Raw genomic sequence first — 26,355 nt, 5'->3', positions numbered from 1 at the left:
CATGTAGTTGACATGTTGACAGGTCTGCTCCACCTCTTACTTCTCCCAGCTGCCATCTGATGAGGTTGAGTGATTTTCAATGGGTTTTCAGGAGACACTGGATTGTGGATGTGCTGGGAAACAGAGGCGCTGGAAGAGCTGATAAGACTTTTTTTTTTTTAAATGACAAAAGTGAAAATTGTCAGAGGGCATGGAGAAAAGAAAAGGAGGGAAAAGAGAGGGAGGATATATATCTTTCCACTTCGAGCCCTTTCTCCCGGAGCGTTGCCATCTTTGAGTGAAACAGTAGGGAAGCCAAAACAAAGACATAGAACAAGACAGAAAGCTGGATTCCATGCCAGCAGCGCTTCATAGGGGACCACGATACACTTTCTTTGCGCACTGTAAGGAGGGTAAGGTGAATGATTTGAAGAAATTTGAAGCAAAGGAAGTGGCGTGTAGAGAAGGTATAAAAGGGTAAAGGAGGTGAAGGGCAGGGAGAAGGGTGGAGGGAGGAGTTGTGGGGTAGAAAGAGAGGGAGGAGAGGGCAAGGGAAGGGTCAGATTTATTTCCTGTGCACTGTGGATCTTGATGATGGTCATCTCTGGGGTCACAGTGGGCTCTTGCTACGCAGACTTCCTCAAGGGAGAAGGCCAATAGGTCTACACACATACACACACACACACTTCTGCAACCATCAGTGTGTGAGCGCATTCCTTTGCACATCCGCATATGTGTGTGTGTGTGTGTGTGTGTGTGTGTGGGCCATCATCCTCTTTCAGGTCTCCAGCTGTATTTCACATCAGAGTGAGCTGGGACTAAAAACCCAGACTCAATTTCGTTTACTTTACTTTGAAGTTTGAATCACAGTAACTTTTTAACATTTTTCTCAGTTTTTTTTTTTTTTTGGCATTCAGCCACTGCAGCACGGTGGCTCTGTGGTTAGCACTGTCACCTCACGGCTAGAAGGACCTGCGTCTGTGAGGAATTTGCATGGATTTCACTCCCCGTTCCAAAGACATTCAAGTCAGGTTGATTTAAGAGTCGGTTATTTCCCTGAGGTTTGAATGTGAGTGTGACTGAACCTCAGTGTGCTGGCTCATCCCTCACAGACTTGTTTACATTGCCTCAAGTGCTTTGTATGTTTACAAGCTTGGGAGCATGGGTTTAAGAGAACTTAAAGGGACATAACATTAGAAGCTCTCCAAATGCTCAAAGCAATAAATGTCATCGAAAAAGTAATGGGCTGTATTCATGACTACATTATAACAAATTATTGAGTGTAACTCAGGCTTAGAAAATACAGTCCTTGCTTTATACCCTTGATTTACCATCTCTGACATATTTGCACCAGGTGTGATTACAGTTTTGTAGCTGTGGTTTCCTTTGTGGTAACAACTCTCCAGTGAAAAAGAAGATATGTCTGCATATATCTGCGTCATACAAAAAGAGGTCAGCACTGAGGCCCCTTACAGACTTCCAGGTTTCTGGAAAGGGACAGTCCCAAACCATCCTCCAGTGAAGTGTGTAGATTAATAAATTCCTCTGTGTCTTTGTTCTTCCCTGCGTATGTCTTGTTCAGTGTGTCTCCCTGCCATCCCATGAAAAGGCACAGGCGCTTAAACTGATTGGGGTGGATTATGTTGAGGTTTGGTGTCTCCCTGACATTTGCTATTGACTGTCGTGGGGGTCCAATTAGGGACTGGGAGGCCTCCAACTCCCCAGCAGCCCTGAAAGCCCCAGGTTCACTGTGCATTAGTTGGTTTGTGATATTTAAAGTAATTGTGAATTAGTTTGAGAGCAGGTGCAACTAAATTCAACTGAAAGGAAAGCAGTTGATAATAAATCCAATGTGAAGGCCAAAACTAATCATTTGTAGATCTCTCAATACTCTCTGACTCTGCTTTCCTCGCTGTAGCACTCAGCCCCCAAGCTCATGAATTCCTACTGAAGCCATGAATCTTAAAAAATGGCTCACAAATATATAATTTTATCATTTACATAGCATTAATTTTTCTAAATCTGCTGGGCACTGTAGTTTTCAGCAAACATCACCCAAAGAGAATAGTGAATTTGTTGGGGACTATTTTCAGCAGCGGATTAATACACATTTGGTGCTCTAGTGAGTATGGACAGCAGCAGGATGGTGTATGTGGGATTGATTCAAAATAAACTACAGTGCCCACGTTCATCATAATGACAGAACATGTCACCCAGTGTCCCAGTGTGGCTCCATGTTTTCAGTGGTTTTTCGACAACTATAGAGGAATATGATATATCTGGCTTTTGCTCCTGCACAGACAATACATATGTGTAGGATGAATTCTTAGTTGATTTTTGTCCTTTCAGGGGATTTGTTGACAGTAAGTAAATATAGAATATCTCCAGGTCCTGTCTTTTTGAAGTGCCCTCTGTCACATCTTTTATGAGATGCATATTACTAAACAAATAAGTGTTTAATTTGTTTACTTGAAAATGACAGGATACATAATGGAGACAGAGAAAGCCCATAAGTGGGTTAATCCAGCCGTGGTCACAGCAATCTCTCTAACTCCTATGCCAACAAACCACCTGATAATAAGCCTCATAGCCTTCAGTGACAGACCAATATAAAAAAGACTTTTATTAAATGTCCTAAATTACATTTTTTTGCAATCAGCAGCACAAATCACTTTATCTCTCAACTAATCTCCTCTTTCAATCTCCCTGCTTTTTACAGCGTCTCCTCACCCAAACCATGTGGGGCGGGCATGTCTAAAGCTGAAGGTGTATGTCAGACCTCCAGGTAAGTCACGCTCCAACTACACATCCACACTCACACACAGACACACATTCACACATATACACGAAGGGCCAGATTGGCTATCAAAGTAAAATTAGGGGGGAATAAGAGGTCTGATAGAATGCCCCGGCAACACTCTCTGCTCTGATTCACAGACCAGCCAGGCAACACTTTAACACCTTTGCACACACACACACACACACTGAAAACACACACATTCTGACACATTAACACGTACAAGCACACACAAGTGTGCACAGGCACGAACACACACACACACACACACACACACACACACACACACACTGTTAGAGGCACGCGCATGCACACAGGCACAAAGTGGCATACGCACTTCACATCAAATCACATCACATCACACCGGGTGTGAGGGAGACCTTCTGTCCTTGTAGAAAGAGAACGGAGGAGGCTGAAAGTGCTCTCTAAAAAATGTTACCAAGCCTCAACATCACTCTACTGGCTAGGTTTACTTTACTCATAAGAAACGAGAGAGCAATCTAATAATAAACCCATTGCATACAGTAGAAGTCTAATCTAATAATAGACACTTCATATTCTTTAATAAAATTCTCCTAATGCATCAGCCGTGTGGTAAAAGATGAAGCATGACTTTTTTCCCATCCCAAACAGCGTGCAGCCTGGTAAGACACGCTCTTTTGAAAAAAATAGCTCCCTCGTAGAGAGCGCAGTGCTGACACAAGAGCGCCATGTTGGCTTATGATGGTGCCATTTAAAAATAACTCAGCAGATGATTGGCATACATGGGGATCAGATTGCAGCAGGCATTACACCGCACTTGCGTTATCTTGAGAAATCTACCTGTACGCTCCTTGCAAAGGCAGATTCTACCTCATGAGTTTTCAAACTAAGCCAGACTAAAGAATCAAACCCGGGTAGTAACACGTCTCCCTAGGTAATGACGTGGCTTTGAAGATCTTCGTACAAGGATGAGAGTCGGCCTTCGCAGCTTTCCAGGATCAGATTATTCCATCTTTCACAAAGGGGGAAGGAAATTCTCTCCTCCTCCCTAATTATTGAAACAACATACATTCTTTTCTTCTGTCATTGATGCAGCTTCTCTTTGAGATTCTGCTTTTTATGTGTGTGTGTGTGTGTGTGTGTGTGTGTGTGTGTGTGTGTGTGTGTGTGCTGTTAAAGTGATCTGTCTGACGATGCAACTTCCATCTCATCTGTAAAATATTGTCACTAGAGTGATTTGTGAGCGGTTGCACATGTGTGTGTGTTTGTGTGTGTGTGTGAGTGGATGTGTGTCTCTGTGTGTAAGTGTGTGAGCTGCTCCAGATTCTGAGTCTCTGTGATTAAACTGTAATTAGGTTGGTTAAACCCCCTGCAGAGCTCAGTTGCTGTCGTCTTCTCCTCCTCCCCCCTCTCCTCTCATCCTTCTCTGCCATCTTCTCTCAGCCTTTCCTTCAGCTGTTGAAGGGTGAGGCTTTTGTGATTTGTCGATCACTTTCCAAATTGTTCCCGTCCTTAATAGTTCCACTTGTCGACCCTTTTGTCTCTAAATCCAATTCCCCGTTTGTTCACTTTGTCTTGTCTTTGTATCTGTCTGTGTCTCTCTCAGTTCAGATGTTTTGTCGTTTTTCTTGTCTCTCTCATTTCTGTTTCAGATGGGTCGGGATACGATTCTCCGGAGCCCTTCCTGACTGATGGAGGTCCAAGCTGGAGGCCAGGGTCCATGGTGCTGTTAGCTCTTCTGGCCCCACTGCTCCTGGGACTCTACTCCTGGCTGTGACCCCTCTCCCCGGCTTCCTGGAGTTTCCACCCAGGGTTGCTGAGCTGGGCTGGCTGTCCCTCTAAATCCACCACCCCTCAGGGAAGCCCTCTGTCTCCGCCCCCCCTCCCTCTCCCACCTCCACCTCTATATGACCACCAACCACCCCCACTGCCAGCCTCCTCCATGGCCCAGCTATGGACACTCTTCCCAGGCCTGGCTGAGAGGGCTGGATCTTGAGCTGCCTGGGAACCCGCCCTTCATCTCTAATCCTCAAATTCTGGATGGACCAGCACCTCTCAGCTGAAAAACACAAGGGAAATGTCTCTGCACTCATATCAGGGGGTCCTTTTGATTTGACTATTGACTCTTGGCCACTGATGGGGTAGATATAGCCATGGCTATGATTAAACTTGTCGTTCCAGTGCAACTCCTATCATCCAATCACGGCAGGATGCATTAAGCGATAGGCTTGGATGCACAAAAATTGGATTTTGCCCACATTGCTATCTCATCCTCAAACCAAGAATTGGAAGTGGCCAAGCTTGCGTTGTAATTGGAATTCTATACAATCTGGATGAATTCCAGCCACAACGAGAATAAGAGCCACTGCATGGAGATGAAGAGGAGGAAAGAGGGCCTGGCCTGTGCAGGGAAGAAAGGGGGAAAACAATGCGGGAGCAGATTTAAATAAATACGTCCATATGGGAAATGTAATATTATATGTGTTGATATTTTCAGACCCAGTGTAGATTCACGGCAATGTGATATAAAAATCTCACAGTTTGATTTTTTTTATGAGAAGCTCAGCTATCATATTGTAATGACAAGTATAACCATAGCCTGTTTCAGTAGGAGGGTAGGGTGTGTGTGGGTGTGGGGGTGTTTTGGGTGGGTTTGGTGAGGTGTATATTTTCAGGTGGGATGTGTTTTGTCTTATTCATGTTTCTAAACAAAGCATTTATCACAGCCTGGCCAGCACAGGCATCTTCAGCACTGTCTAATGTCAATCGGGTCGGGTGACTTTTGGAACCATGACTTTCTCATGTATGAATGTACCACTGGTCACCCACCTCTTTGTCTTTCTGTATTATTATGACTGTGGTCACTTACAGTACCTTCTCTCAGACTGGCAGGAAGAATGGGGAGGGGGGATGTTTGGGGGTGGGTGGGGAGGGAGGGGGGTGGGGGTTGGGGGTGAAGTGAAAGGATGAACGGAGGACAGGTGAGAAAAGGAGGCGACACTCAAGTTGCATGACCACTGTGAAACCTTCAGATCAATCTTGTTTGTAATGATGATATATTTTTTCATGGGGGAAAATCAGAAACACCCTGCTACCGCTCTCTTGCTCTCCCTGAGACTTTTTCAAACATCAAAAACGAAAATTCAACCTCTCTCCTCACACAGCCTCTCCTGCCTGGCTTTCGGTCGTTGATGGATTAGTCCGGCTTGGGAGATAAATGGACCCACAGGGTGAAACTGACTGGAAATCAGCCCTCAGAGCCCAGACCAGATCGCGATGGACGTAAACACTGACTGAAGCTGGTCCTGGGCCTGAGGGTTAAACCAATAAGGGAAGCGCATAGACTGTGGCAAATGAGGCGAGGTGTGTGTGTGGTAGCATCACAGAAACACACATATGGGCATGCATACACACACACACACACACACACACACACACACACACACATACACGCAGCCTTTGATAACGAGGCTGTTCCTCTGAGATGGTGGACATGACTATAAAGGGAACAGCACAAAGAGAGAGCGAGCAGAGGAGGGGGGGGGAGGGAGAGAAAGTGTGTGTGTATCATGGGACTCAGACTTCTTTAATGTTGGGAAGTGAACATAATGAGTAAGCACTGTGAACACACACACACACACACACACACACACACACACACACACACACACAAAAAACAACCCATGTACAGATACACACACACACACAAACACGTGCAGACATATGTAGAAAAGCACATGCAGATCTAGACATTTACAAAGACATGGCATGCACATACACACATGTACAAAGACACACACACACACACACACACACAAACAAGGGGAAGCACTTCCTTCCCTGTTTCATCTTATTTTTGTAGCATTTAAAATCACTGTTAATTACTCCTGTGTGGGATGCAGTGATGGGGTATAGCCTGTGGAAGATTAAAAAAAAAAAGTGTCTTCTCTTCTTCTATTCCACTGATGCTGTCCTTCTATCGTTCTTCTTCTTCTCTGGTTTGTGATCCAATGGTCGGTAGTGGTAGGATGCCTCCAGGTCTGAGCGTCATGTATGAGTTTGTCTCCTTTTCTGTTTGTGGTGTTTTTTGTGGAAGCTGACCTCAGTCATTAAAGTCAGTCAGTCAAAAGTAAACACAGAAGTCAGAGCAAGGAGAGAAACACACAAATAAAGATTGTCTTTTTGTCTACTCGAAAAAACAAGCCAAGTGAGTGCGATTTCTTTAGTGGAAATGTGAATTAATTTTCATATAATGTCTTTTTTTTCACCCCCCCCCTGAAGGACAGATGATTGTATTCATGTATTAGACAGCACCTGGGTCTTTATTTTGCCCGGTCTATCTTCCTCTGACGTCAAAGTCTTAGGACAGTGAGCACTGAGCTCTGCCAGTCAAAGCATGAAATTATTCAGATGAAATCACCCTCTCCAATCTTCATCTGTTTCTCCCGCAGCAATGTGACAGCTAATCTGAAATGCTGACAACATGGAGACTGAATAGCTTGATAGCCTTTCCTGTCTTGTTTCCATCAGATTTCCAGCAGGGTGGTCTAAGGGTGATGGAAAGTGCATTTACTCGAGTACTCTACTTAAGTACAATTTTGGGATACTTTACTTGAGTGTTTTCATTATCTGCTCTTTTATACTTTTACTCTTACTTAATTTTAGAGGGAAATGTTATACTTTTTACTCCACTACATTTATTTTAGAGATTTACTTACTAGTTGTTTTTCAGATTTCACATAAGAGCACATGATAAGCTCATAAAATACACAATTTAAGCAGTGGTTCCCAACCTGAAAAAAAGTGTGTAGTTAAATTCCCTTGTCACATTTCAGACATTTTTATGCATATTTTCAATTTGTGTAAAAAAAAAAAAAAAAAAATCTGGATGGAAATGCAGGAAATTTAAAAAAAAATGTTTTTACGCCTGGCTAATGTGTATTGACAAAAAGAAAAATTCAAAAAACACCAGTGCAACTAACAAACAGCCACCATATTTCCACTGCATTTTCCATCCTTTTGAGGTTTGACTGGTGCTCTTTCAATTACTTCATCTCATTGTGCCCTCTTCCCCTGGCACCCGACTGGAGAATTGGCACTGCCAGCTGTTTATCTCGATGTGCCCTGCTCCTAATATTTGCATAACAGTAGTGGGTGTAAGAGTACATTCATTTACATTTTCTTTTGGTGATTTTCTGGAAATTTGGTGAAAATTTATGCTTCGCCTGGATGAAAACTTGCCTTATGAGTTATTAGGATTTCCCCTCTAAACTTCTCAAATGGTTTCATTAAATAACTTATTAAGGTCCAAAGATGTAAAATTATCCATTATTCAGATTTTGCAGATAACTCATTTGTACCATCTTAATTAGGCTTTTTAATACAGGACTTTTCTTCATAACATAGTATTTCACGTTGCAGTGTTGGATCTGAATATTTCTACCACTACTGTGGCCTATTAGCGAGACAGATTGCTCTGTAACTGAGAAGTCACAGGTTTGAAAATGTGTCCTTGAGCAAGACATGGAAGCATTACATGGGACACCTGATAGCTAAATGTCTAAAAAAGTGAATATGAAATGTTTCCTCTTTTCTTTGAGTTCAGTGGGTTTCAAGAAGATCCAGACATGAAAGACAGACAATAGACACTTTCCCATATTGGGGCTTGTAAGGGCCATTGCTATCTTGAAACATTTATCAGTCCTGTTTTAAAAGTGTTATTTGAAACCACTGACTTGTCTCTTTTGGCAGAATGATGCAAAAAGAATATCAGAAACGTTGTTTTTAGGGAAAACTAAGGTACATGAATAATAAATGAGGTCTGGCTTGCCATGTTTGGCCCTCCTGTGCAAAGCGGGCTAATGGCTATCGATGTATCTAGTTTCCATCAAATTGCTTCATATGAGAGCTCAATTCAAATGGAGAAAGAGTAGATTCCAGTGAAAAGGAGACGTGGGAATGAAATTATCTCTGAATATTGAGGCACAAGCTTGGTCAGCCACTTCTTCGTCCTGACAAGTATCAGGTACTGGCGGAATTAACCCAAAGTAAAATGAAACCCGATCAAGCAAGGCCTCGAAACCTTCCCACGTCTCAGTCCCCGCGTGAGAGAAAAAGGTGAATGTGTGATGCAACTGGAACGGAGCCAGAAATGAACAGATGTGCTCCTTGGAGTCATTAGAAACTAGTGATCTGGGCTATGTCACTGACACACATACTGTACACATACACACACTATTGCAGCACTCTGTGTATTCTCTCCCAGATCTAATTAATCACTTGATTATTTTATCTAATTTCATTGGCTGGCGTACATGTGGGACAATAATTGGCGAGAATAAATTTGGCCTATATGATATTGGTTTTGGCAACAAACAAAAAGGAAAGCAGGGAAATGCAGATGGCGACCCTTCTCTGTTCTTTTCTTCTTTTTTAATTCTCGTCATCTCTTTTTCTGTTGATTTCTCGCTCTCGCAGTCACATGATTAGGTTACAGGCTAATCTATTCTTCTCTCCCATTCTCTCCCATGTACTCTTGTCTCCTCATACTCAGCTAACTGGTGTGATTTAGGAATTATGGAATTAGGGCAGCGCTCCCATCTCTATTAATGAGAAACGGCATGATGAAAGAGCTTGATTGTGAACGTACCATCTGTAGTCACTATTACACATTCACTTAATCTATCTCTCTTTCTCTCACTACTTTCTATTCTTTCTCTTCCCTGCTTCCTTCCTCTCCCACTCTCTCTCTCTCGCTCACACACACACACACATTATTACCTCAGTTGTAATGAAAGAGGAAATACTAATTCTTAGCTCTTCAAGCACTGCTGGATGTGGCGTGAAATGGTGAAATGGCGCAGCAGCAAAGTTAACTATGGACCACACACGCGTGCATAGACAAACATGCACACGCACACACACTCATAGGAGTCCAGATGGACCGTGTGTTATTGCTGAATAATGGATGCTATGTAGACCCTATAAAAGATACATGGGCAGAGAGAGCTGGGCACCATTCAGGCACCTTGGGCAGTTCGGTGAGGGCAGCTCTGGAGCATCCCTTGTGTAAATTTGGAGATGTTACGAAATGTTCAGCTTGTAGGTATTTTGCTGTAGGTGACCCAACTGGGAAAAATGTTTGGCTGCAGTTAGAGAGGAAAAAACATACTTGCCTTTTGGACACTGTCAGTTGATATGTTGGCTGGCACTCTGCCCAGTGCCTTTGCAGTCACCTTGAACAGTCATTTGTGGTTTAAACCATAAAACTTGGGGAATTACACAGCAGATTCGATGCTAGAGGCTCAGATTACAGAGCATCTCTCAGAAACACTATGAAAAATATCCAGCAGAGCAGTCTGTCTTCATGTAAGATACTGAGGGGAGGGGGAGGGGGCGGGGAGAGGTCTGGGTGAAGGGTAAATGCTGCACTCATGTGGGGAAAATGAGCAGCGCCTCTTTTTTCTCTGGAGTCATATGACAGGACGTGCGCACCATCATGCGTTGCGTTCAGGTGCTCATGAAAAGTTCAAACCTCTTAGAATTACAGACTTAAATTGAACAACTCAAACAAAATCGACCGGGTAATTAAAAAAAAAAAAAAAGAGCTGGTATTATGTGCAACTATAGCAGCGGAACAAGGGGGAAGCACAATGTCAACAATTAACTGTTTTCCTAACTAATCTTAAATTAATTACTATTCTTAATAAGTAGCATACTTTTACATTTAATGATGCTTTATTTGTAACAGAATAACTTTAGATTGTTGTATTTCTAATTTAACTTATTGAAGCGTGTGAACACATCCGACTAGCTTTTTGTATGTCGGCTTCGGGAATGGCGATATTTCCGACAGCATGTAAACGCACCAACCGACACACTTCGGACGGTGGAAACCACTGAAGGAATCCAGAAGTTACCGGATGCCAAGTTCACATACCGTGAAAGAGGAGGAGTTGCGCATTCATTTTCTAAAACAAGGAGGGTTAACTGTAAGTATTGACTCCCTTCATAAACATATCTCTCTCTTTTCCATGCGAGTAGTTAGTTGTTTGAGTGGTGGCGTTATTAGGCAGCTGACTGGAAAGCGGAACTAGCTAACCATCCAGCTAGCAGTACATGAGCTAGGTTAACGAGTTGCCACAGGATCCTGCCCTGTTTACGAGACTAGAACAACCTTTCAGACAATGTAAGAAACCTTTAATCTGCTTTGGCAGACTTTTGAGCCTGTTGCCCCTCTCTTTTCAACTCTTTAATTGTGTTTATAAGTATTGTTTTGGAACTTTACTGCCATAACTTTGGTGTTTTGGGTGTGGAAGACTGCTCCCTTTTTATTCTTATGGTTCGTGTTTCTCATTCAGGCTAAAGTCACCTGTTTGTCAAGTGACCCATGTTAAATAGTTGCTCAGCACTTAACTTTATTCCTCTGCTTATTAGATAACCAAGGTCAGGTGTGTGGGTAAAGTATTTAAATTCAACAACGGAAATGATTAACAACATGTCCTACACTTTTGCCTAAGTCTTCAGTTTTGGTTGGCAGCTGTAGTGAACAACGCTGGCACTTGTTGTCCTCTATAAATTATGTTCTGCAAGAAATAAAAGCTCATGGTTTAGGTTTTTTTTTTTTTTTTCCTGTACAGCATGATGTCATTGGTGCTCTTGTTTGTTTACACACACAGGTCAGCATTATCAGTCAACCACCTTGTCCAAAACATTTCACAACTAACCAAAATAAATGTGTCCTCATCACTGAGGACAACACTCTAGGTAAATTGTTTAAAAAAACCAAACTATTACCTCCAACTTTGAATGTAAGAAAACGATCAAGAAGGGGGACGTGAACACAGCATGATGGGATAAGAAAAGACGTCAGTGAATGAGGCTCTCAGATCTGGAGGAACAGGTTTGGGTAGAAAAACAAGAAATGTGTTTCCCTGTAGGACTTATTGTTTAAGCCACTGGCTGCTGGTGCTGTGAAGAAACTACAACATGAATGGGTATGTCTTTGCTTGTTAAATTAATTTGTGGCTGTGAACGCATGCAGCATGGTCTCACTGTCTTGTGTTCTTGAGTGTGAGTTGTGAAAGCATAGGGCTCATTTGTAGGTTATTGTAGGCTCCAATTGTACAGGGAACAAAAAATATGGTATTTAGCTATGTGTGGCTTTGGCGTAGCCTCCTCATCACTTAATCATGAGGATAAATCAATACCCAGCTATACCCAGATCTGCTTTACTGGCACATACAAAATTGATCTTTTAGTGTTGTCATGTTCATCTGCTCCTGCATGTCTTGGCATTTAAAAAGAGCACAGTATGTGTGAGTGAGTCCTCCTTCAGTGTTACATTTGTAAACTCACAGCAGTGTCTTGTCAACTCTAATAATTGGTTAGAAAAAGCAGTCAAGCTTGTGTGAATCAAGTGTCCTCTTGTCCAAAAAAAGATAAAAAAAATGCAGAGTCAACAACATTAAATCCTCTAATCTTTCTGCCAAGTAGACTATCCATTTTCCCTGTGTTTTTTTTTCTCAGGATGTTAAGTTGCTGTACGTTTAAAAGGGAACTTGAAGTTCAGGGGTTATTTGCAAAACAGGAAAAGGTTGCTTGAACTTTGAAGGAAAGGAAGACAGGAGAGGATGAGAAGGAAAAGGGAATTGAGCAGTGTTTCCTGAATGCTGGTATCAATCTATCTGTTGGAATTTAAAAACTTCAAGCTTTGAAAAAAGGCCGAACTTTTTGTTTATAGTCAACTGTCTCTGTCCTTGACAGTGCAGTCTTTCTTCAACACAGAAAACAAGCTTAATTCTTTGGTGCACAAGGTAACATATTATCAAGATAGACATGACCAAAGCATGTCTGAGGCCGTTATTATACCAGTCATTTCCGTACTTCTTGTGCATCTGGACTACATGAAGGTCGAGGTCAGGTTGAATGGATTTGATTTGTACCTGTTAAACCAAATGACAAGGTAGCCTAGCTCATGTTGTGAACAGAATTATGAATTACTTACCGTAGGTGTCTCCAAAGAAAAACTAAAAACCACACCTGTTACTCAAGTTCTCAGAATCTTTTTCCTCATTTACAACATTTTCCTTGCTAATTACTGTATGGGTTACCATACTCATACAGTCCTGTTCTTACCTTCAACTAACACATAGGTGCATTTAATTCTTGTCCTCTTCTGTTTGCAATGCTTTGTCTGAACTCTGAAGTCCGTTCCTCCTTTGCAATGTTTAAAATTAATTTGAAAGCATAGAAAAATGTCCAGTTTCACAACAAATGGGCTTTAGCAACCGACCACGATCAACGCTTTCTGCTGCTGGTTCACAGTTGAAGCTTTTCACCGACACTTCCTTGCTGCATGACCACCGTTCTGTTGTACATATTGTGCAAGATCTTGAAATCTAAATGTTGATCTGAACGCAGAGTGTGCACTGAGCTGTCAAATGTGGACACAGCTCAGTATGTCTTGATGTGATCATACTCCAGATATCACAAGAGATGAGTAGCACAGAGGAGCCTTTGGTCTTAAGCTATAATTGTTTTGTAGTGATTCAGTAACTGACACTAAGACTTATTACACACTAAGCTTTTAACGTTAACAACCTTTAAATGGTATTTTAATGAACTGTACTTAACCTTTTTTTTTTACATAAGGCAACAGTGCTTAGTAAACCTTCCACTATGCTTTCAGCCAGTCATGTGGTTCAGTTGAGACAATTCCTATATCCATAAAGATTTTAGTGAGCACGAGGGCTGCATGATTGAGGCTGTGTAAATAATCTTATTAGATATTGGTTTCCATGATAAAGCCTAGAATGTTGAATGTGACATACGATTATTCTGTTTGACTATGTGTGATTTTCCTAATTGAAGGTAAATTTTGATGTAGCTCATTTCACCATATTAATTTTTGTTTAACATACTTTTGATGTTCTTATGAGATAATATTGATCATTCTAATGACCACATACAATAAATTATACAGTATATTATGAATATATTTTGGGGAAATTCTGGAAAAATATACAAGAAAATTCTGAACATCAGTAATAAGTGAATAGTATGAAGGATGATTATGCTATTCGCTGGTCATTTTTCTCTGATAAAACAGTAAATGAAGGTCATTAATGTGTGTCACATTAATGACACACATTAATGACTTTAATGACATTAATGTGTGTCACATTAATGACACACAAACAAACACAAACTCAGGTTACACTCAGTTTTATTTTCTCAATGGATTTTTATAACCTTATGTTAACAGACTACTAATCTAGTTTTAGTGTTGTATTAAACCTTGGTAGCGTTTTGCGTATGTCTGCCAGTTACGTACAATCAGTCTAATGATTGTGATTTCCCTATCACGGTCTCCTTATCTCACTTCCCTCATCGATGGCATATATGATTCTGCCACACTGCACACTGAGCTTTACATCAACGAGGAACTGCTGTAGGCTCACAAACAAATAGTTTTGCCTCATCATTGAAATAGATTTTGGTTTCCTTTATCATCACGCCAGATATATATGTTCAGACTCCTAACACTCATTCAGGGGAAGGAAAAGAGCCTCATTTGTTAAAGTTTTGCATCCTCTTCTTCCCTCTCCATATGTGACATGAACATATGTTGCTGTTAACATGCAGTTACTGCTTGATCCTTCAATGTGCTCCTCCATATTTAAGGTTACAGGTAGTATACAGCACTGAACCCTGACTAGATTTGGCATGAGACATTAGGGCCTTTTCCACTATGAATTAACCTGGAACCTGGAATTTTAAGAACCTGTAAGGCTTTGTAGGTTCTGCCTTGTTCCCACTGTGTTTTACAAACATAGTGGAAATGTTTTGGATGTACATTGTTAAAAAGACGACATCACGCCAGACATGAACATTTATATTTGCTGTGTAAAAGTGAGTGGAGTACAATTCAGTTGAGACAATAAGAAGACATACAAGGGGATTTAAATTACAGAATTTCAATTATGTCTGTTGCTTATTTTTTGCCAAATGAAAGCCAGTAATTACACATATGATTTTCTGTACCCTATTCAGATAACAGCGTTTGATGCTCTTGCTTGGTAAATGTCCTCAACTATTAAATGAGTATGGAAATTAGAAATCGACCAATAAATCAGTCAGTTTGATGCCCCTGCTTATCACTTACCACATATATATTGCAATTGAAATATTTGGTGGTTGATATGTAACAAGAAACTGCGGTTAAAAAAAATGCTAAACATAGTTCATGTCTGAGGTCATTTAGGAACAGTGTTCACCAGAGAGCACTGACAGCTTGATTTTTTTATTTTTTGTTTTTTCAGCCTTGTTGTGTTTATGCTCAAAAATAAATGTTGGCTGGACTTGATAAATTATTTGATATCAATATTGGTAAAATCCACAAGAAATTGGTCAGGTTTAATAAATTTCCACTTAATTGTGATTGAGTCAGACAAGGAAGACGTAGGAAGTGACACAGCAGGGGACTGTTTGTTTTCAGGGGGCTCAGAGCCCAGGGAACTCTTCTTTGCTGTTATATGCCGGGGAGGCGGTATTATGGCTGGTGATGCAAACAGACTCAGTAAACTGGTCAGGCTCTGTTGCAGCAGTGTGCCTTGACAGAGGTGGCTGAGGTCCAAAATCACAAACATACTGGTAAAACCCATCTCATCCCCTCCATGCAGAGATGAATGAAGCACTTCAGTAACCATATCATCCTTCAGAAATGTTCGAAGTAGTGCTTCAAGCGCTTCTTTGTACCGACCGCAATTCAATTGCACAATGCCACCTGCCACAATGACGGCAGTCTCAACCAACTTGGCAGTGTCTGAGGCCCAGTGCAGGATGGTTACTCCTTGTGGACTGTACTATACTATACTGCCTATAACCATGAAAACTGTTTTATATATTTAATATTACATGATGGATGCCATTGCACATATATCTTACCTATTGGTATTTTTATTTTATTTGTTGTATTCTCTATCTACTCCTTATTTATTATTCCTTTGCTATTCCTTTACACATCTCTGCTGCTGTGAGACAGAAATTTACCCACTGGGATAGATAAAGAGCCATCTGTCTAATTTCTGTCAATTAACAAATTGTGTCATTATTAACCGGAATGTATTCATGATGCAATATTCCCTCTCAAAGATAATTTGTTAGTCTTTGGCCCAGCAGTGTTTGTTATTTTGCTTTTGGTCTTGTACACTCAGAATATCTTTGATACCAAGCTACAGCAAAGCCATGTCTCATTTGATTTGAGTCATATACCCTCTGATGTGATGTTACAGACTGACCTTTGAACTCTGCCCCTCTTTTAGGCCGCAAAATATCGAGCTCGGTGCCACAGGAGGAGGCTCCAAACAGGACAGCAGCAAGATGGAAGACATGACTGTGGAACAGATGACCATGAGGGCCAACCAAGTGACTGACGAGGTACAGGATCACGCAAGCAACACACACAAATACAGTCTCTTTCTCACTCTTTACTATTTTTGCAGTTTTTAGTACCAAATTACTTAGTTATTTCAAAGAAACCTCCCGGTAAGTTATTCAGAAATTGTAGCCTGCTGAAACAAAATTTTACCCTGTTTTATTCCTGCTGTGAAAACTTGTCACAACTGGAATTCATTGAAACCAAATTTAAGCTGACCACAGCAGCTCTTTTTTGTGGAAGATTAAAATGCTACATTTTAACAAACACCTTTTAAACCTGCAGGGACTGAGGAAGATTGGGGTGGGGTTATCACTTTAAAAAGACTAATACATATATGCTAATTATCCACAAATAGTTTCAGATGCATCTCAGATACAAAACCACAGTTCAGATGGAAACGAAACAAAGAATGAAAAAAACAGAACTGAGAATACAAAGCAATAAAAAAAAAAAAGTTTGACACTGGGAAGTTTGCTAAGACAATCAGCTTAGCATAAATACTGAAAGCAAGGGAGACTGCTGGCATGTCTCTGTTTAAAGTTTAAAAAAACCACCAATTAACACTCAATCTTATTTGTTGAATCTGTTCAAAAATAAAAGCTAAGCCTACCACCTTCTGGCTGTAGCTTCATATCAAACGTTAATACACGAGACTGGTAAAGATCCTCTTATTCAACTCTTAACAAGAAAGCATGTAAGAATATTTTCTAAAATTTCAAAGTATTCCTTACAAATACTCACATTCAGAACTATAATAGTACAAATGACCAGTTATATGTTCAGTTAATTGTGTAATTGATTAGTATTATTGAACTATTTATTTTTAGCCGTTCCTAGAATTATTTGAAATACTGAAGATTTGTCTTTATCATGATGAAAGGATCATTTAAACCATAGCCATGTTGAGGAAAGCAAATTTTGGCTCAGATGATAAAGCATCAGTTGGACAAAACACACACAAAATCCGGGGGTTGCTGCAATATTGCATCGAAAGAGCAGAGGGTGGCTAATTAGATTCATTGCATTCACAGCTGATTATTAAGCCAGGCATTGCAAGGAAGCGTGTTAGGTTTTATACCCAATTTAGCCCGATAGCTCCCATTCCCCTCTGTAGTTTTGACAGTTTGAATGTTGTCAGCTATATCTAAGCGTTTATTATCAAGGAGATAATTGTTTAATCAGCACTCCAGGGCATCATATGATCACCCATCTGATTCAAATGGAGGCAAATTAACTTACTCTAACTGGGCCTGTAGATGTGCACTTCACCATCCTGTGATTCTGACTGTACTAATTGTCTGTGGGTTTTTTCCTCTTTTTTCATAACTATGTTTTTTCTCTTTGTGTGTTTTCTTACTTAACCTGCGATTTTCTCTATATCTCTTTCTTCCTTCTACTGCTGCCTGCTTGACTAAGGAGATCTTAAAAGGGACAGAGCATGGGAGGGTCCTTCTGCTAATACTACTTACTACACTGGCTTTGGGTAATCACTCATACAAAAAACTCATACCAGGACTACATTGCAATTAGTTAAGATAAGAAAAGATTTCCTTTTGGAAGTCAACCAAGAGCTATCTCACCATTTTAAGGCTATTTTGCATGTCCAGTAGTTAAAACTGGCTTCCACACTCTTCAGCATTGTGTCAAAGTTATTTAAAGTCATGTTTGTGTGATTCTTCCTAATCATCCGGGTGCATCGCAGCTTCCATTTCAGCCGTCCTGTGCTTACATTTAAGCCATCCCAAACAAATGATAAAAATACCGCACCATTGCCTGTATCTCAAAGATTTGTCACAAAACCCCAATCTGGAGAAATTGGCTTAGTCAACGATTTCAGGCTTAATTAGCCAAGTTCAAGGATTTTAGGAGACATAATGTAATGTTTATCCACCCAAGTGATGTTCTGGCTAAGCCAGCAGAAACCTGGCTGAGCTCAACATATTTCTCTCGCCAGTTTTATGTTTGTCTGTTTCTCAGCTCACTGATTAATGTATTCAGAGCAAACGTAACACAGAGAGAAAGGGGTATCTGGTCCCCTCTCTCTCTTGTTAACAGTTCATTAGTGATGGTAACAATGGAGTCATGCCCTGAGTTGCTTCCGTGCCTCGCTCCTTTGGATGCTCTGTACAGCACCTGCTATTAATAGAGACACAAAGGCGTAGCTCACCTGAACTGACTGCATTCCAGTTTGCTGTCAGCACTTTTTGTCTGTGTTGATGTATGTGCATTTTTGTCTTCGTCTTGCTGTAGATTGTTAACATTTGTGCCGGCCTTACCCATGACATCTGACCAGGAGAGTTAAGACACAGCAACACTGCAGCTGTGTCCCGAGTCCATGCTCCTTATTAACTCTAAGGAGATGAACAGTCATAGAAGCTCTACAGCTGAAACAATTATTCAATTGCCAAAGAATTTATTTCAACTATTTTATTAATCAGTTAATCATTGAAGCCTTTTTAAATAAAATGCAAAAACATTCCCTGCTTTAGAGAACTAAACATTCCTGTTTTTGTTTTGTTTTTTCTGTTGGCAAGACAAAGCAAGACATTTGATCACATTAACTTGGGTCTTAGAAAATTGCAATGGGCATTTCTCACTATTCTGTGGTATTTTATAGTCTAATATGATGATTAATCAAGAAAATAATTAGCAGAGTACTCAGTAACAAAAAGAATATTTAACTGCAGTCCTTATAAGCTCATGTGTCCTGAATTATTCACAATAATATAAATATATAATCTCAAATTCTCACAGTATAGAGCTGGTTTTATAGATTCGTTGCCGTGTACTTTCATACCTTAATGAATATTAATGGTGTTACTTCCCGAGTATTTTCTTATCACACGCATCTTTCCATTTTCCTTATCCCTCTTATCTTGTTCTCTTCCTTACTGTCTCCTTGTTAATTCCCTTCTGTCATCCTGTTCTCTTCTGTTCTGTCCCTTCAGTCTCTTAAGGCTACATTCACACCAATCAACTGGTTTGTTTGAATTAATTAGACTAAGAAATCGCAAACAAATCTAAACAGAAGCCAGATAGGTATAAAACTTTGTCTGGGTTGACATGCGGTCCATTTCTCTCAACCCAAACAATATGCACTGGTGGAGTCAGATTTAATTTTGAATCTACAGTCTCCTGTTGGAACACAAGTTACCAAAATACTGTCCCAAAAAAATAAATATATGTGTCCATTTTCATTTTATGTATATGATCTTGCTCAGGTATATTGAACCTAAAGCAGGCATACACAAAAATGCCTCAATCCTTTTGACCAAAGAAAAATCTGAGGGATGACTGCACTCCAAATCAATTTTTGTTTCTCTCGTTCGGTCTTTCTCCCTCATTCAGTTTACAGTCAGCCCTTCCACACTTCTCATTATTCTCTAACAAATCCTGTATGTTTGCCCACAGTCACTGGAAAGCACACGGAGGATGCTGCAGATGGCAGAGGAGGTGAGACTCTGACAGTTTTTCTCTTATTGATACAAAGCACAATACCATGTTCCATGTAGCCCTGTTTTAATGGTCAGAAAGTGTCTGTGTTGGTTCATTACTGGCCTGTCTATGTTGGGATCAGGAAAGTTTCATAATAATGACTTATGAATGTTCTAGCTTTAAGGCTTAAAATCACATTTTTACATTATTGAGATAAAAAATATGAATCAAAATGGCTGTAATGTCCTTTTTCAGTATTAGGGAAACTATTAGTAAAAAAATAGAATTTTAGATTTTGACAAAGTCAGAGAATTACAAGAAAAGTCATCATCATAGTATTACGAGGAAAAGCCAGTGTCCTAAATCCAACCATAATCATTGCCATCTCCGATAATTCATTAAACCATCTGCAGTCGTTTCATTTGTTCTGAATTTGTGTGAATTTTGTGTTTTCAGAGCAGACAGACCGGTGCCAACACCATGGTGATGTTGGACCAGCAAGGAGGTAGATATACAACATGAACACGCACACTGAACACTGCTGCTTTGATGCAGATGCTTCCGCCTCGTAAATTTAATTTATTAGTGTAAATAATTACTCAGCCATTTTTGGACGATCTTCATGTTCTAATGATGCATTTGTTTCAGAATTTTATGACTAAGACATGTCATGTATTTTCTAACTTAGAGTTGCATTAATTTGTGTTAACCTCCATGTGTGAATGCAGGCACTGAATAGTAGTATAGTGTTAAGTAGTAAAACTGGAGAGGTGCTAATGAAGCTGTTTTTACACACTAGCATTTGCTCAAGTATCACAGTAACAGTAAAACAGTAGCAGAATAGACACATGGTGGTACTGTATTTAGAAGGAAATGATCTGTGTTTGAGTGTGCATCAGTATTGGCCAGAATTATAATAGAAATTATTTGTTATTTGCCTTTAACTTCTGTGCAGCTATCCAAGGCTTGTGCTCCCTGCTTAAAAATGTGCATTTGTAATTATTTGTTTTTCTACCTGCACTGTTTTTTTTTCTTTTCTTTTTTTTTTTTTGTATCTTTACCCCATGTTTTTGCTGTTTTTGCTGCTGCAATGACCCAGTTATTGACCCAATTTAAGAATTCTCTCAGGGATCATTAAGTTTAATCTCATTTGTTCTAAAAATATAAATAAAGGCTATAAACAAAACAATAAGACCCATTCCTAGAGTGTCAAATCTACCTAGAAACAAAAAAGGAGAGTCTGACTTGGTGCGGTGTGCCTGTCTGTGTGTTTCAGAGCAGCTGAAGCGTGTAGAGGAGGGCATGGACCAGATCAACCAGGACATGCGACAGGCTGAGAAAAACCTCACCGATCTCTCCAAGTGTTGCGGCCTCTGTGTCTGCCCCTGTGACAGGTACACTGTACACTCAGAACTGCTGAAGCCTCCAAATTGCTGTTGTGATCTTTGGATGCACACCACCGTTTTATTGCCAGTTATGAGATCACACTTGTCTTGACTTTGTGTGCTTTTTGTGCATTGATTATTTATTTATGTAAGTATGTGACTGAATTTAACAAATTGCGAATGGACTTTACAATGGCATCTAATAGCAAGCAAAGCAGCTGTGTAAACAACTGAAGATTCTGATTCTCAATATATTTTATTTTGATTTTTAAATTTTCTTTTATATTATGTATAGTGTTGCAAAGGAGGAGCTGTCATGACTTAAATTTCTTCCATGGTCAATGTTAGGTGACTAACATTTGGAACATTTCTATGGCTCTGTCAAAAGATGGACAGCTGTGGTACAAACTGTCTGCTTTTTTGGATAAAAAAGTTGAGTATTTGAAAAGTTAGGCGAGAAGTTAACTTTGACTCTCAAGGAGCATTTTTGCAAGGAACATACTCCTACTGAGCTTAGAATTCTTTTAGGAGCGCTGCTAACAGATGCTAAAGATTATAGTGGTGAGAAAACTAATAATACAATCTGTAGCTCGAATCAATCCACTTGTGGTTTCTCTGTTAGTTTTGGAGGAACTCAGCATCTCTGGTGCTGCGTTTTGTTCCTAACTGCAACACTGAAGCTCTTTAATTTACTACAACCTTGATTCCCACCTCTGCCTGTTTTTTTTTTTTTCCCTCTATAGCAGCAGCTATGCTGAAGGGTACTGTTGTATTGCGAGCTGTCTGTCTGTCTATGCCAAACTGAACAGACAAAGCATGAGTTCTCAGAAACAAAGCAGAAATAATTAAAACTGGTGGTCATACCATAAACCAATATGATTGTCCCATTGTCTGGGACAGTGTATGAAATGACACTGAGGATGTCACTTAAGGAAAATAAAGAAAATCTTGAAATCGGAAGAAAATAAAAACACCTCAGTGAACCAGCAAACCCTTCTCACTTCACCTCACCTTTATTATCATGGGGTTGAACACAGTGATGCTGCTGTGATTCATCAGGATGACTTTCACATTAGCACAGCATGAACTCCAGCTACATGTGGCTGGTAATACCAGACCATGACATGGGGGGAAACATGTATTTATTGGTCAAAAGATTGCTATTACAATAAATAAAAATTCCCAGTGGTTTATGAATGGGTAGGGACCGTGAACAATATTCCTATCAAGTACTTCATGCGACAGGTGCAGTGCTCCATGGTGAGCACTCTCAAAACTCTCTCCGTCAAACCATATCGATATGCAGTGGCAGTGTCAGTGTGTGTGCATAACGAGCTCATATCTGGTTCTAAACATTAAAAAACAAATCTTCCCAAAATGCTTTCACATTGGAGAAGAGGATTCTTTGATGATTACCAAAAGATAAGGTAGGGAATCCTTTTTTAATGTTATGATTACATCTGACTGTAGTAAAGGTGGATGTGTAGTCTTATACTCCTTTTTTTTGGATGCTTTTATTCATGGTTTATTGTCACTGATTTTAAATTAACACTCCTCTAGTTTTTATTTTAACACCTCTGGATCTCCTGGTTTGTTCCTTCAGGGTGACATCTATTGAGCACGACTCACGATACAAGCGTACCTGGGGTATTGGAGGAGGAGAGGGCGAAGGTGACGGGAGTGGCTCAAAAGTAGTCTCAAGGCAGCCGTCAGGTGTTCGCAATGGCCAGGCTGCCCAGGTGAACGCCTCAGCGACCTCAGGCCCGTACATCAAGAGGTGCAGTCCTGCTCGTTTTACTTCCTACCTTTCTTTTATTATATATGTGTTGTCAGGAGCACGAGTTTAATTTAGAAATTGTCACATGTGACACACTGAGACACATTTAAAAGAGCATTTTTCAAAGAAAAACTTATTTTACGACTGGTACAGGATAACCAATGATGCACGCGAGGATGAGATGGAAGAGAATCTGGATGCAGTCGGCAGCATTATTGGCAACCTGAAAACTATGGCTGTGGACATGGGCAACGAGATAGACAAGCAAAACAAACAGATTGACCGCATCACTGAGAAGGTACGAGTCTGAGATTCATTTCAGTCATTAGCATATTAGTAATACATTTACACCCTTTTTTGATTTGGTCTTGGTTTTGAAAAGGAGAGTTAGGAGAACAACATGATACATATTCTGCCAACTGTGCCACACTGTCTGACAGAGTGACAGTTGGTGGTGGTAACCCGGAAAGAAGACGACTGCCAGCGAACAGACATGGATGTTAACAATGCAAGATTTTAAAATACTTTTTTATAACCAGTTTTGCAAATGCTTTATGAGGAAAGAAATACATCCAAAGTGTTTGTTAGGCCTCAAGGATACACACATGAGTAACACTGAATGTAATCACTACTTTTCAGGACACTAGATACAAGAAATCTCCAATGGCTGAATTTTAAAGAAATAAAGTATTGGGTGATTGGATTAAATTAGTAAATGCAATTTAATGCAGTGAAGTTAAAGGTGCTCTGTGGAAGTGACTTGTTAATAAACAAAAGTTGTGTTACATTCAGGTCTAACAAAGGTTAGTTAGTTAGTTAGAGTTAGTTTCCTTCCTCATGAAACGGAGCAGATATTTAGTTTGTTTTCTCCCACCTTTGTTGGTGCACTGCACACCTCCACCTATAGATCAGTGGATTACTGTCAAACCATTGGCAGGACTATGTATCACGTCACTCATCACTAGAGGTCAAAAACCCCACAGAGAACCTTTCATATTTTTTAAAGGCATTAAAAGTGAACAGTGAATTACAAAATGAAAGAAAACGCTGAATCTTTGCACAACTGCCCCTTTTCACCTGTTTCGTCTTTTTCTTTCAGGCGGACATGAACCACGTTCGCATTGATGAAGCAAACCAGAGAGCCAACAAGCTCATCAAGTAGACAAGGAACTATGCTTCTGCCAATTTCATCTATCAACCTCGAGCCTCTGTCGCCACACACACACATCCACACACCGCATACTTCCGCATATTCACAAACACACTCTCTTTGACAAGATGAAAAAAGAGATCCACTCTGGGAGAATGTTTTTGCCAGCAGTGTGTCTGCCTTTACTGCACTAAGATGTAAATAAAATTGGCAAATATTTGTAAATTGTGAAGACATACCCTTACACATGTATATTCATAGTCATGCTGGACTTGGAGAAGCAGTGTGGGCATCGGAAACTGCACCATTGAGCAAGTGACTGACTGCCTATCACTGCTGTTTGAAACCAAATATGAACCAGACCTGTGGTATCATATCGCAGCACTCACAGGAAGGGAAGTAGCACAGGTCAGCTGCTTTTCTTTATTTTTTCCCTGTTGGCCTTTCTCTTAACATCAACAACTATGAACTGCCTCTGTCTGTGTGGATGCATCTCTGGTATATATGGATGAGGTCAATGATCAATGGTCATTACCCTCTTTTATTGACATACAGCACATTTAATTTATGCATCATTCCCCTGTCGGTCTTGTCTTGAAAGAGCTGCATTTAGTTTAATCATAAAACATAGTCCTCCCTCTGAAACAAATGTGTCTTTCTCAAATCCTTATTGGTTCAATGTGTAATTATGTTTATTGTATCATGTATTATTTTGAGATGATATGCATTATTTAATTATTCTTTCCCAAGCAGAAATGACTTGTGAATAAAGTTGTCTTTTTTTAACACTTTGTTCCCATGTCATTTATGCCATTTCAGATGTAAAATCTATTTCAAACAAATATCAAATGTTGTGCTTTGGAGTGAATCATAGCAAATCCTTTCGTGCTGGAATTCAAAGCACCTGCCCCTGAATAAGAGCAATTTAATGCTATTTTTTTTTTTTATTTCTGACTGATTAGAAGTCAAGCTTATTGTAACTATTTGCGTGAATATTGGAAGGCGCTGACCTGGTGTTAAAAAATTTGATGTATAGCAATCACTTTTCCTTCAACTGTGAAGGAGGGTCAGTACACGTTATGAGGAATGTTCATCATTACCTCCTCAAAAGCATCTAGTTCACTTTAGAACAGCGCTGAATATGGGAAACACAACAGTGGTTAAATAATTTGTCATCAGAGGATCAACTGCTGTACTTCATATTTAGTGTGACTTCAGGTTTTTCGCTCTGATCGTAGTGTCGATGTAAATACTGAGACATACCGTAGCTGTTTATTAATTGCCTATAGTCTTTCTTTTAGTCTAATTTCATTCTTCTTTCTTTGTCACCTCCTGGTTAATAGAGATTTATAGCACCCAAGAGGAGATTTAACAGCCGATGCAGGGTTCCTACACAAGCCTGGTAATGTGTGGAAAATTAATTTCCGCAAGTTTAATAATTGCCTGTAAAAGTATGAAAACAAATGTTCAGTCGTGAAACACATGGCTGTGCGTTGTTAAATTTAATCCACTATCATTTCTCATATTAGCTCACTAGGTCATTGTCATTATGGCATATGCAGCAGTTTTGTTATACTGACCTAGAATTTTAAAAATTAAAAGAAATGAGTCTGGAAAATACTGGACTTTATAATGGGAGACTGTGCAGGAACCCTGTCAAGTCACTGTAGATGGTGCATGGTTGTGTTGTAACAGCCACTGAATCACAAACAGCTCCTCATGCACCCGTTCTGTAAATAGGCAGATTTTGGAACAGAGCTACGGTAAAAATGATAATATCTGATGATGGAAAGCATAATTTGTTTTGTCAAAGCTGCAGCCAGACTGAGAAATTTCTGCTGGCAGCAAGATGCAAAAATATACATGTAAATGAACATGGTTTAAGGGCCACATGTAAAAACAGAGTAAGTCCTGGCGGCCTCTGTTAAGGCCTCACAGTGGGAAACTGGCTAATGAAGAAGTAATACAATATGCTGAAAATATCTCTTGTATTCATCTTCTGGCTTATTTGTTTTGAAGAATTGTAATTTGTATGCTCTGCTGGAGGCGTACACCTATTGAGTTTGTAAAGATTGAAATGAGCTGTTATTCAGGGCTTTGTATTGCTATAAGTGATCATCCTCAGCCTGTTACTTGTCAGCTGAGATCTAATTAGTCTAGCCTTAGGCTGCCTCGCTGTCTTGAGGCTGTTTATTCATTGCTTTACCAACAGCCACTGGAATGTAAATACAACAGTTTTGTCTATTTTGAATATTTTCATACGCAGTTCGTCTTATCTGAAATTAGCTCAGTGAACGGATGACTGTTCAACAAAGTAAAACCGCTTTTTGTTTCACGCCTGCCTCTGTTAAATTGTTTGTACTCAATAAAACAATTCTCAAATGCATGTTATTGCACCTTTTTTATATA

The 26,355-nt window shown here is 40.0% G+C and overlaps 2 protein-coding genes and 1 non-coding gene across 5 annotated transcripts in view; 2 read left to right on the top strand and 1 right to left on the bottom strand.

The window, feature by feature from the left end:
• The window catches only part of LOC139632991 (ephrin-A2-like), an 80,115-nt gene extending 74,455 nt beyond the window's left edge, over positions 1–5,660 (top strand). The window contains exons 3-4 of the mRNA XM_071498307.1: positions 2,699–2,764; positions 4,411–5,660. Of these exons, the coding sequence (XP_071354408.1) occupies positions 2,699–2,764; positions 4,411–4,535 (191 nt within the window). The 3' untranslated portion in view covers positions 4,536–5,660. The remainder of the gene's footprint in view (positions 1–2,698; positions 2,765–4,410) is intronic.
• A 4,938-nt stretch (positions 5,661–10,598) lies between these two features.
• Positions 10,599–26,332, top strand: LOC139632875 (synaptosomal-associated protein 23-like). 3 transcript variants are annotated; one of them, XM_071498137.1, is made up of 8 exons: positions 10,599–10,749; positions 16,084–16,198; positions 19,611–19,652; positions 20,091–20,139; positions 20,911–21,028; positions 22,623–22,796; positions 22,950–23,094; positions 23,896–26,332. In XM_071498137.1, the coding sequence occupies exons 2-8, from the start codon at positions 16,142–16,144 to the stop codon at positions 23,956–23,958; spliced, it is 648 nt and encodes a 215-aa protein (XP_071354238.1). In that variant the 5' UTR covers positions 10,599–10,749; positions 16,084–16,141; the 3' UTR covers positions 23,959–26,332. The 3 variants fall into 3 exon arrangements, with proteins under 3 accessions (XP_071354238.1, XP_071354237.1, XP_071354236.1); XM_071498136.1 differs by lacking the exon at positions 10,599–10,749 and adding an exon at positions 10,786–10,946; XM_071498135.1 differs by lacking the exon at positions 10,599–10,749 and adding an exon at positions 11,604–11,754.
• Positions 24,494–24,560, bottom strand: LOC139633484 (small nucleolar RNA sn668). Its single transcript, XR_011693766.1, has one exon. It is a non-coding gene; the product is annotated as a small nucleolar RNA sn668 (small nucleolar RNA).
• Positions 26,333–26,355: the final 23 nt, after the last annotated feature.

The sequence above is a fragment of the Trachinotus anak genome, unplaced genomic scaffold (genome assembly GCF_046630095.1).
Source record: "Trachinotus anak isolate AG129_WGS33_773 ecotype Australia unplaced genomic scaffold, CSIRO_AGI_Tana_v1 ptg000015l, whole genome shotgun sequence".
Lineage (NCBI taxonomy): Eukaryota > Metazoa > Chordata > Actinopteri > Carangiformes > Carangidae > Trachinotus > Trachinotus anak.
The sequence above is the reverse complement of the archived record's forward strand: the minus strand, read 5'-3'. Positions and strand labels throughout refer to the sequence as shown.